Source organism: Chinchilla lanigera, unplaced genomic scaffold (assembly GCF_000276665.1).
Source record: "Chinchilla lanigera isolate Chin_1 unplaced genomic scaffold, ChiLan1.0 scaffold00033, whole genome shotgun sequence".
Lineage (NCBI taxonomy): Eukaryota > Metazoa > Chordata > Mammalia > Rodentia > Chinchillidae > Chinchilla > Chinchilla lanigera.
Window position 1 is genome coordinate 9,272,881 of NW_004955434.1, and position 12,200 is coordinate 9,285,080.

The 12,200-nt window shown below is 35.6% G+C and overlaps 1 protein-coding gene across 1 annotated transcript in view; it reads left to right on the top strand.

Annotated features, from left to right (window-relative positions):
• Window positions 1-12,200, top strand: part of Jak2 (Janus kinase 2) — a gene marked incomplete at its 5' end in the record, with an annotated part of 113,312 nt that overhangs the window by 44,984 nt on the left and 56,128 nt on the right. The window contains 3 exon segments of the mRNA XM_005388653.2: window positions 1,285-1,430; window positions 10,806-11,127; window positions 11,917-12,036. Coding sequence (XP_005388710.1) covers window positions 1,285-1,430; window positions 10,806-11,127; window positions 11,917-12,036 — 588 coding nt within the window.

The window sequence follows — 12,200 nt, forward strand, 5'->3', positions numbered from 1 at the left end:
CCAGGGTGGGTGTAGCACTCACACAATCTCCATGCCCTCCTCTTGCACAGGATGAGGATGTTTACAAATTAAGGACCCTGGCTCCCTGTGGAGTCTCTTAGTTAAATGTCTAAACTCCAGTTGACACAGTGTATCAACCATTACATACGGCTTAGTGGTAGAATGCAGCATGTGAGAGGCCCTAGGTTCCATTTTCAGTATTGCAAGAAAAGTTTTAAATTTTGATGTATTTTTTTTTTATTTATTACTTCTTTTTGTTACCTGTGCTTTTGCCAAAAGCCAAAGCCAGTATGTACATTCCCAAAGCCAGTGTCGTGAGGCCCCCCCCCTCAATGTTTTCTTCTAAGAATGTTATAGTTTTAGCACTTAACAGTTAGGCCTTTGACCCATTTTGAGTTAATTCTTGTATATGTTGTGTTAATGGTCCAACTCTATTATTTTGTGTGTATATTCAGTTTTCCTAATCTCTTTGTTGAAAAACTGCCCTTTCTCCGTTGAATGGACTTCACATCTATATTGAAAATTATTTACCAGTGTACTTTTTATAATTTTCTATAAACTATAGTCAAGTTTTGTGAATTTAAACTTATTAGTGCATGTTAGTTCTATATGAAGTTTACGCTCATCTTAGGGAGTACAGGTACATTACTTAACATACCTTGATTCTTTTTATTCCCATTTCCCTCTTCTCCCTCTTTCCTCCCTTCATCTCTAGGTACTTGTCTTAGTTACTTTTCTAATTGCTGAGACAAAATATCCAACACCCACAAGTAGCTTCTAACTAGATTTTAGTTCTTTTAATGGCTGACAGCACATCTTGTGTCTCTTTGTATCCTACACAATGTAGTGTATGCTTTTGGCATAAATGAAACTCCATAAATATTTAATTATCTGTCTTAGGTAATTTTTATGTACTACTTTGAAATTGTTATGACCTACTTTGAAAATAGATGCAATGAAATAGGTTGATATAATATGTATTCCATCTGTGGACTCAATGTAAATCAGTTTCCATTTGCAAATGGACTTTTACTAGAATTTGATGGTGAAATGATTGACAATCAAAGGAAGCATTGATTTGTGCCTTTTAAAGGCATATGTTCTGGAAATTGTGTTACAGGTTAGTGATGGCAAACCTATGGCACGTGTGCTACAGCTGTTTGTTATCATTGAAACTTCTAAAATGTTACTGTTAACTTATCTCTGTTATAGATTAAAGTGCAATAGTAAATTAAAATGTAATCTTGAATCTAATATTTCCTTCTGTATTTCTGTTTCTTTCAGTGGCGGCATGATTTTGTGCATGGGTGGATAAAAGTACCTGTGACTCATGAAACACAGGAAGAATGTCTTGGAATGGCGGTGTTAGATATGATGAGAATAGCCAAAGAGAAAGATCAGACTCCATTAGCCGTCTATAATTCAGTCAGGTAATTTCCTTCTGCATATCCGTATACATAAGTGTAAATAGAGTTTCTATAATTTACTTGTATTTTCTATTTGTCTATACTTTTTGATTTTATAATAATAAAGAATTGGTAACTTTCTTCATTTATATAACAGTTTATGAGATGAAGTTATCGAGTTAGTACCACAGAAAATATCGTAAATATCTATTTATTATTTTATTATTATTATTAAAAGACTAAATAATCTCATAGGAATGGAAAGAATACCTGGAGAGAGAATTTTTGACAGTAGATCCTCAGATTATAAATGATGTAAATCAGTGTTTCTTGAGTTGTGGTTTGTATTTTACTTGCATTAGAATCGTCTGAGGTATTTGTTAAAATTGAAGATTACTGGCCCATAATCCAAGGAATTTGGGTTCAGTAATTCTAAATTGAAGCCCATAATTATAAAATTTTACAGGTGCTTCAGAAGATGCTTATACAGCATCTTCATGCTGATGATTCAAGTCAGCATTCTCCAAATGATTCTTCTGCATACTAGATTTTGGCAATTGTGACTAACAGATTTTTGAAATACCAGGCCAATAGCCCTGTTTTAATGTCTGCAAAATTTCTACTTTAAAAAAAGGTATATGTAGTAAGTCCCTGACTTATGAATGAGTGCCGTTTCAGGAGAACATTTGTCAGATTTGTTTGTAAATGCAACTGGTTCACAAGTCTGACAGAGTGAGTCTTACACAGCTTTGACACAAATAGATAATGTAAAGCATTAAAAAAAAAACAAACACTCACAATAATACATGCTATTGCACTGTGTATTAGGCACATTGCAGCACAACTGTGACAGTGTTTGGCAGACTTGTGAGCTACTTCTGTGGTTTGTTCACGCCAATGAATATTCCTAATAGGAGGTACACTTGTATTTAGGAAAGCTTGCAACTTGAGTGTGTGTAGGTTTGGGACTTACTGTATTGCTGTATGAGAGTGCTTTGAGTTTTTTTTTTGAAGTTTGAAGGCTAAATATATATTTTACACTAAATATTTACCAGATTAAAAGCTCAATGGTGTAGCTGGGTACGGTGACACATGTATGTAATCTTCGTTCTAGGGAGGCTGAGGCAGGAGCTTCACAAGTTTGGACCAGACTAGGCAACATGTTGAGACCCTGTCTGAAAATAAAATTTCAAAAGGGCCATGCTATATCTCAGTGCTAGAGCACCTGTCTAGCGTGTATCAGGCCCTGACTTCACATGCACAAAAAAAGTTTGAGGATGTTACTATGGTTAAAACTCACTTTCTTTCTCAAATATTTTCTTCCAATAAACGTCTTTAGTAACTTCTTTGCTGAGTAGCTGCAAAACAGTTCCATATCCTGTTTGTAGAGGATCAGTTTCTGTGTTTTTCTCTTTGGTTTTAAGTATTCTTTTTTCATTTTCAAATGTCTGTGATGTCTTAATTTGAGGAAGGAGACTGTAAGATTGATTTCAAGATTTCAGGAATCTAAAGATTAAGTCTAAAAGAAAACAAGAGCACTATCATTTTTCACTAAGGCTGTGATCTTTATTAAAGTACAGCTAATAATTAGATATTAGCTTACTTATTCATTCAGCAGCTATTTTTGGATATTTGATACATGTCAGGCTATAAAAAAACAAAGTTGGAGGAAGAGTATTTTAAAAGTTGTTAGAAACTGAAGGAGTTGAAGGGAACACAGTTGAACAAAAGCGTTAAGCTCCTGAAGACGAGCATTATACACGTGAAGTCAGTCACATGTAGGTTATACTATATGAGTAGACACTTCTGCTTTTGAGGCCACAATCTTATCCAAGGTCTTAACACAATCCTTTATGTAGATTGTGGGTTTTGGAGGTCAGGAATCAAGTTATCTATTATCCTTCTTCCTACATCCTTCAATATTCTAAACCCAGTGGATATTTAGTAATTGTATTTCTGTGATTCTTATAACCCAGGGTATAAATATATCTGGGATGTACTCTGAACCAGGATGTAAATATATCTGCAAACTTTTCATAATTCTTTTTATTTGCTTTACGTTTTAAATTATGTGAATATTAGACATTCAGTATAAGATGCCATGTACTAAAAAATAGCTGATTAAATTTAATCTAAATACCATATACAATTCATTACAGTGTTTCCTAGGATATTCACAGGGTTGTATAAAGATTACCACAACCTAATTTTAGGACATTTTTATCCTTAAAAGAAATCTCATACTTATTTGCATTCAGTCCCCATGCTCTTCCCCAGCATATGGCAACCACTAGTCTACCTTTTGTCTCAGTGGATTTGCCTATTCTGGATAGTTCCTATAATGGCAGCATACATGCATGTGATGGCATTTTCTGTCTTATTTCATCTGGCATAATGTTTCCAGAGTCTGTCCATGTTGCAGCGTATATCACCATTTCTTTTTATTGGTAAAGCATAGCTTCCTGTATCACTATATCACATTTTGCTTACCTTTTCATCAATTGATGAAAATTTGGTGTCTTTCTACTTTGTGACTGTTGTGAATGTTGTGGCGGCTAGGGTGGAGTTCCAGCTTGATTGGCTTTGGGATCTGCCCCAGGGATTGGCGGAACACGCTTCTAGGTGTGTCTGGCTGGGTCATGGAGGCATGGCCTTGAGCCCTATGTGCGGTTCCTTATCCTTCACCTCCAGCACTCTCCGTTGCTCTGCTTCCTGCTCTGCCACACCTTTCCGCCATGATGTCTCGGCCTCAAAGCCAACTGATCATTGACTATAACCATAAGCAAATTAAACCTCATCCTTTAGGTTGTACATGTTGAATTTTATGTCTTAGTGACAAGAAAGTGGAGTTATACAGAAAAACTGTTACCAGAGAAATGGAGTTGTTGCTGTGACTATATTTGACCATGTGGCTCATAAGCATTTGGAACTGATTTGAAGGAAGACTTTGGAAAGGTTTGGAGATGCAGGCTAGAGAAGAGAGGGAGAAGGGAAGGGAGGGAGAAGGAAGAAAAGAGAATGGAAAGAAATAAACAGAAACAAAGCTTGTGTAAATGGGAAGGGGAAAAAAGGTTAAAGGGAAGGAAAAGGAAGGGAATGGGAAAAAAAGAATTAAGATATATTATGTATGGTACAAATTGCCTATGATGAGTGTGATCAGTATGTATGATAAATATGTATTAACAAAAAAAAGTTTTAAAAAAAGAGCAGAATGCTCTAGCATTTGGGAGGCTGAGGCAGGAGGATCACTATGAGTTTGAGACAAGCCTGGGCTATATAAGCAAATTCATGGCCAGTCTGCACTGCATAGTGAGAGCCTGTCTCAAAAACAAAAACAAAAACAAAACAACAAAAATAAGCTTTGTATGGGGCACAAGAAGAAAGGTGCCTTCAGGGCATCTCAAGAATCAGTCAGACCCCACTCATTTTTGGCTCAAGGGTGCAGAGGTATCAAGTTTTCATTTAAGAATAGAGTTCCTAGAACCCTGCTCAAAAAGGGCCCCCTAGGGAGCAGCTTCCCTAGGGTTCCCCCTACCATGCCCAGTCATCCAAGGGCTCAGAGGCCATAGTCCAAGGTGGGCTGGCTACTGCTCTGACTGACAGCAGACCTTGTGTTATCCATGTGATACTGGTTTTACTGGGTAGGAGAGTTGTGTGGTTAAGGAGGCATCCACCCAGATTTCTAAAGATGCTGTGTGTCTTTGGCTCTTTTACCAAAGACCAAAGCTGAATGTGCCTGAGGTTATTTCTTCTTACTCTGTTCTGTCCTGTTGATCCACATGCCATTATTTTATGTGTGTCTGTACCATATAGGTCCCTTACTATCATTGTATTGATGTTTATCTGATTTTTCATTAGGGTTTGTTTTACAAAGTTGGGTTCTTATTGCATGGAATATTGTTTCCATTCTTTGAATTTTAATTTATAATACTCTTTTTGTGTTAAATGTGTTTCTTGTGTACAGCATAATGTTGGATTTTGTTTCTTGATCCATTTTGCTAATCTGTGTTTTTTGATCGGCAAGTTAAATCCATTTACATTGATAGTTATAATTGATAGGTATTGACTTATTCCTGTCACTGTATAATTTCCTGTTGCTATTTTGCTTTCTTTCACTTCTACTTAATTACTATCCATCCCCAGTATTATTTTATTGGACCTTTTGGCATTATTAGCTTCATTGTCTTCTTCTAGAATATCCTTGAGAATTTTTTTGAGTGTTGGTTTAGTGGTCATGAATTTAAGTCTTCTTTGTCATGGACCTATCTTAGTTTTCCATCAAATTTGAGAGATAATTTTGCAGGATATAACAGTGTAGGTCAGAAGTTCTTTTCTTTAAGAGCTTGAAACGCTTCATTCCCTTTCACAGTGTGTGACTGTGAATGTGCAGAGGATGAAGATTACTTGGGGTTTTTTTGTTTTGTTTTGTTTTTGTTTTTCTTCTGGTACTAGGAATTGAACTCATGACCTTGCACGTGCCAGGCAGGCGCTGTGCTGCTGAGCTAAATCCCCAGCCCCAGTGAAGATTTCTTGGAGACAAGATTCAATTCAGTCACCAAGAAACAGAGGGTATAAGAGAGCCTAATTGGGCATAAGAGAGTCTCTGGGAAACAACAACTGAGACCTCCATGGTTATTTATTCGTAACTCAATGACATGAGAACAAATACTTAGAGGAAAAATATTTTGCAACATATTATATAGGAGTTTTTGTCATGGCACAGGGCAGGAATGGGATGGTTTGTTACGGGATACATGTGACCTAGTTTAAACAATCTTATGGTGGCAGAGTGAATATATTGGCCAAAGCGAACATCTCTGACAGTAACTTTCTCTTAATTTTGCTGAGTACTATCCTGCAGTTCTGCTCTAAACTTCAACCACGCATTCCAAGAGGATAGGAACTGTTGTTCTCCAAGGTCCCTTCCTTACTGCTCAGGTTCAATTACTCCTTTGGCCAGCATCATCCTACAATTCCATACTATTCCTACTTTTAAGGTTTATATTGTGAAATCTGTTGTAATTCTGACAAGTTTTTAAAAAAATAGTTGATTCCTTGCTTTTGTCTAGCAGCTTTTAAGATTCTGTTCTTGTGTTGTATTTCTGGTACATTAATTAATTATTATGTGGTGTGGAGCTTTTTTTTGTTTGTTTGTTTGTTTTTTTTTTTTTTTGGTCTGCTGATGGCTATTCAGGGTTCTCTGTGTACCACTTATCTGTATGTTAAGTTCTTTTTCCATGTTTGGAAAGTTTTCTGCTATTCACTGTGTAAACAGACATTTTTAGGCCTTTTATGCTGTTTTCTGAGTTTTTGCTAATTCCAGTTACTCTTGAATTAGACCTCTTTGAATCAGCTAGGAGCTGGTGGATCCTTTTTTCATGTTTCTTTGTCATTTTTAAGGTGTCTCTCATTAATTTCTCATTGACCACAGCCTTGCCCTGCAGGTCTGCACTGTCTTGGCATTGGTCGCTGCTCCTACCCATACTTTCGAGCATGTTTTCAATCTGGATTTCTGTTTGGAACTTTCATATAAACTCCCACTCTTTTCTGTGCTGGAAACTCAGGTTTTGCTTCTCTTTCTTTAACACCACTAAATGTTTATTAGTGTCTTTCTGAACATGCTGATCAAAAGTTTTATTATGGTCATTATTTGGTTAGTTATACCTTTAAATTCACCAGGCATCTTATAGAACTGTTTAGCTCCATTGGTACCCTTTCAGACCTATCTTCTGTGTAGCTTATGATTTCCTCCCTCTGATTGCCTCCTGTGCTGATTTTGGGGGAGTTGGGAGTTTTTGGAAGCATTTTGTTGCCTTGTCTTTTCATGTTTCTGTGTTTTTGTTTGTTTTTTGGGGTGAGGTTTGAAAATTCTTTGGTCCTATGCCCTGTTCTTTAGGGGTGAGACACAGTATTAAGACACCCCCCCCCAGCAATCCAGGTATTGGCATAGAGGGAAAATCCGTTGGCAGCCACTACTCTGTTACCTTGTCTATAGTTGTAAATTCAGCTACAGTAGTGACATCAAATGTCACCTGACATTGACAAATCCTGGGAACCATTCATGTGCAACCCTTCACCAAAATATAGAGGAGTCAAGGCTTTTATTAAATATATATTTACAAATATATAATTGCCATGAAAAGTATACTTTAGGAAAGACTATAAATTGGGAATATAACCTACTTCAAAAAAAATAGTGTGACTTTTGAGATCTGAAAAATGATCCAATTTAATAGGTAGAGAGAGGTCAGCAGGGGAGAGTGGAGATTTATGGAAAAGGCTTTGTGGCAAAAGGGAAGATAGGAACAGTTTGATACGTGAAGAGCTCAGAGAGTAGGAGATGAGGCACAGGCCAGAAAACATAGAGCCTTAGGATCATGTTAAGAAGGTTGAGAACATGAAGAAACCATGCAGAGTATTAAGCTACGGTGAAGTGCATGTTTTTAACAATATTACTTTGTTGTAGAAAACCAGAGATGGTAAAAGCAAATGGAAATGTAAATTGATTACAAAGTAGGCCATTGCAGTAGTTCCTCCAGAGGATCTTATTGCTTGGGTTAATAATGAGAAAAATAGGCAAATAAGAGAAATATTTAAAAGGTGGTAGTGATAGATTTTTGATAGTAGGGTTGAAGGAAAAATTGATACAAAAGATAACTTCTGGGTTTCTGGAGCTTGCAGAGGAAGATGAATGGTAGTGTTCTTTACTCAGAGAATGCTGCAGGAGGATCTTTCCGGTTGTGAAGGGGTAATGATTTTTGTTTAATACATTGTTTGAGGAGCTTTTGAAACATCCAGATTAAATGAGCAGAATGACTTGACCATAAGATACATGGGTTTGCAGCTTAGCAGTCAGGGATAGAGACAGAATAAGAGAGTTATTTACATATAGAGTTATTTACATATAGAGAGCAAAGAATATAGCTAAGAAGGGAGAAGGTCCATAACTGAGTATTGAGGGTTGCTACATTTAATCACAGATAAAGAACAATGTATCTGCAAAGAAAATAGAGAAGTAGTCAAAGAAATGTGAATAAAATCAGGAAAGCTAAGGAAAGAGAATTCCAGGGAGAGAATGATCAATAATATTGAGTGCTGCTGAAAAGTGCTAAGCAAAGTGAATGTGGAAATGTGGGTTTACTAACATAGAAGTCTTTCTTGATTTTATTTATATATTTATTTATTTATTGGTTTTTTGAGACAGAGTCTTGCCATATAGTTTAGGCTGGCCTTGAACTCACTATATAACCCAGCCTGGCCTCAAGCCCTCAGTGATTCTCCTGCCTCAGCCTCCCAAGTGCTGGGCTTACAGGCGTGCACCGCCATGCCTTGCTTCCTTCTTGTTTTTAGCAAGAGCATTTTCTTTTGTAATGAACAGAAGTCACATTGGAATGAATTGAGGAGTAAATGAAAGGCAAGAAAAATGGAGAGAGATATGTAAACTATCAAAAAAGGGCCAAATAGCCTGTAGCTGGAGTGAAATATAGAATAGAAATTTTTACATTTAAGATGGAAATGACATTAATATTCTTAAAACATGTGGGTAAAAGAGAAATAATGTGTAGGGTAAATGTCCTGAGAAGGTACATACATATTAGAGGAAGACAGAGGGAATAGGTGAATAGATGTTAAAAAGAAGGCATTAGCTAGTTCCTCTATTGCAATGTGTAGGAAGAAGAAAATGATGCAGATGTAGGTAGGTTTGTTAGCAGAATATCGCAGAAGCCCTGCTTAGAGAATAGTTTTTTTTGTTTGTTTGTTTTGTTTTGTTTTGTTTTTTCTAAGAAAGAGATAAACTGATTTGCTGGAAAAAATGTGATGAGTGCTGCTAAGGTTTGAAGCAGAAAGAAGGTAGGAAGTTTGAAGAAATTGGAAAGGGTTTGAAATAGCTGTGCAACTTGGGAAAATTAGTTGAATAGAGGACTGTCATTTCTAAAGTGCTGGCAGTGATACAGTCTGATATAGTTTAACAGCATTGTTAAAGTGCTGGCAGTGATGTAGTCTGTTCAAAACTGGTTATTGTGTTTATAACACAGTCCACCCACCCAGTAAAATGGCTTTCTCTAGCACCTTTGTCTGCTTGAGTGAAAAACTGAGAGTCCCTCAACGGGCTTTGTGTAGAGTGGGGAAGGGTATAAGCTTTCCTGTGCTGGTAACAACCAGTTTTCCAAAAAGAAAACAATAGCAACACATATTTTCTGATTTACTTACGATATTTGTTGATACCCATAAAATAAATACTCCACAGTGACCAATTTCAAGGTAACTGGCCTGATGTCACTGGATGTAGAATTGAGAGCAATGGCAGACCCTTTCACTATTCATGTATGGTAGATATAAACAACCTCAAAGGCGTAAATAGTAGTAAAAATGAAAACAAAAATAAAAGGTAAAATAACTAAGAAGTTATGAGTTTTGAATATTTATTACCTATATATTTACTTCATTTAAATGGAAGCTTATATAATTCAAATTTTAATTATGACAATTTAGCAATTAGCTAAAATCCTTAAAATATGATAGATTTTAATTATGACTGTTCAGCAGTCCTCAAAAAAAACCCTTAAAATACGAACCAGCTTCAGAATACTGCTGGTGGTAACTAAACAGGTAAAGGATAAGACATTAAGTGATATTATGGGATTATGCTTACATAATCCTGTAAGAAGAAAAGGAGAAACATTTAACTCATTCATAGGATAAGGCCCATACAGATTTCCTGGATTTGATGATGCGTGAGCTAAGACTTGTAGAATGAGTAAGATCTAAGCAGATAGGAGATGAGTGTTAAGTAGGAATATAGATCAGCATATACAAAGTTATGGATATTTTATGTAGTTGCTCTTCAGAAATAAGATGTTAATCAGAAGTAGATAAATGAATTGTCTGCCTTCTTTAGGATATTGTACATAAAGATCAAAGTACTGAAGTAGCTGGCCAAACAAAGCAATGTATACAAAGAAGAATGTATAATGAACAACAACGTCCAACAAAATTCAAAATTTCCAGAATTCAGCTAAATTTTAGAGTATGACAGTATAGGAAATATTTGCAACACAGTGCAGTAAATGCCAAAAATATTTTAGAAGTTATCATCACAGGGATATAAAATCATCAGAGAAAATTAATTTTTAGACATTTCATTATTAACTAGTTACTAGACTGTTCATGTCATTAGGGTGAGAAAATTAGCATCTATTCTAAACTTTATGGTAATCAGAGAGTGAAACCTTAAGGTTTTCTACTTCACAGGTGGTGCTTATGTTGACTTACTCCAATTGACTACTATGCTATATCACCTACCTATCAAGGAAAAAGATAGGGACCTCTCTTTCAACTTTGTTCTAGATTTATCTTCTAATCTTTGTTTTTTTTTGTGTGTATGCTCTTTATTCCTAGCTACAAGACATTCTTACCAAAATGTGTTCGAGCAAAGATCCAAGACTATCATATTTTGACAAGGAAGAGAATAAGGTACAGATTTCGCAGATTTATTCAGCAGTTCAGTCAATGCAAAGCCACTGCCAGAAACTTGAAACTTAAGTATCTTATAAATCTGGAGACTCTTCAGTCTGCCTTCTACACAGAACAATTTGAAGTAAAAGAACCTGCAAGAGGTCCTTCAGGTGAGGAGATTTTTGCAACCATTATAATAACTGGAAACGGTGGAATTCAGTGGTCAAGAGGGAAACATAAAGAAAGTGAGACACTGACAGAACAGGTAATCCTTAATGATATGTTCTCATTCTTTATTATTTTAAGTAGAATGGCAATAGAAGCACAGTAACTTTAGTCATTTGAAACATTGTCTTACGCTTCTCTTTTCCCACTGATAGAAGTGGAATTTTATAATTGTGTGCAGCGATCAGGGGTCTATTGATAGTTCTTTTGTCAATGTTCTTAAGTGGCTTTTTATGCAATTTTTAAGGGCAAGTAGTAATGACTTTCTTACATTTTCAGAAAAGAGTTGAATTCTGTAAATGACTTAAGGTAGTTTTGCTTTCTTTTCTCTTTCACTATTATTGGTAATAAGGAGGCACAATCATAAAACTAATGGAAAAAGTTAATTTAATGATCTTTAATGTTAATATATACCTGTTAATTTAGTTTAATTTTTGAAGGTTTACATTGCAAGTTTCAAATTTGTTTATATCTATGTTGTTCTTAGATTGTTTTAGAGATTTAGAAGGATGGTTTTTAAAAATCTTATTTGATAGCTAAATTTCCAATTTTCTGACAGTGGTTCCTATTAGTATAAAATTGGTCTGGAATGTGCTATAACACATTTTAGATTCATGGCATCCGTTAATGCTCTCATTTTTAAGTCAAAAAGTCAAAGCAAGATAAGGTACACTTTTAAGATGATTTTTAGAAGGAATCACATTTAATGCTTATCTCGTTATCAGTTAATACTTTTTATTTTAAAGAATTTGGAATTAATGTTGTCTCCATAAGTCTTGTTGAAAGTGGTTCCATAACTGTTTTTAATTTTAAATGTCCTTAATTACAGGATTTACAGTTGTATTGTGATTTTCCTGATATTATTGATGTCAGTATTAAGCAAGCAAACCAGGAATGTTCAAATGAAAGTAGAATTGTAACTATCCATAAGCAAGATGGTAAAAATTTGGTAAGTTGTCTTTATGACTAAATAGTGGTTACATTTTACATTTGTCAGAATTAAATATTTCAGAATCTTAACACCACGGGCTGGGGGTTTAGCTCAGTGGCAAAACACCTGCCTGGCAAGCGCAAGGTCGTGAGTTCGGTTCCCGGTACCGGAGGAAAAAAAAA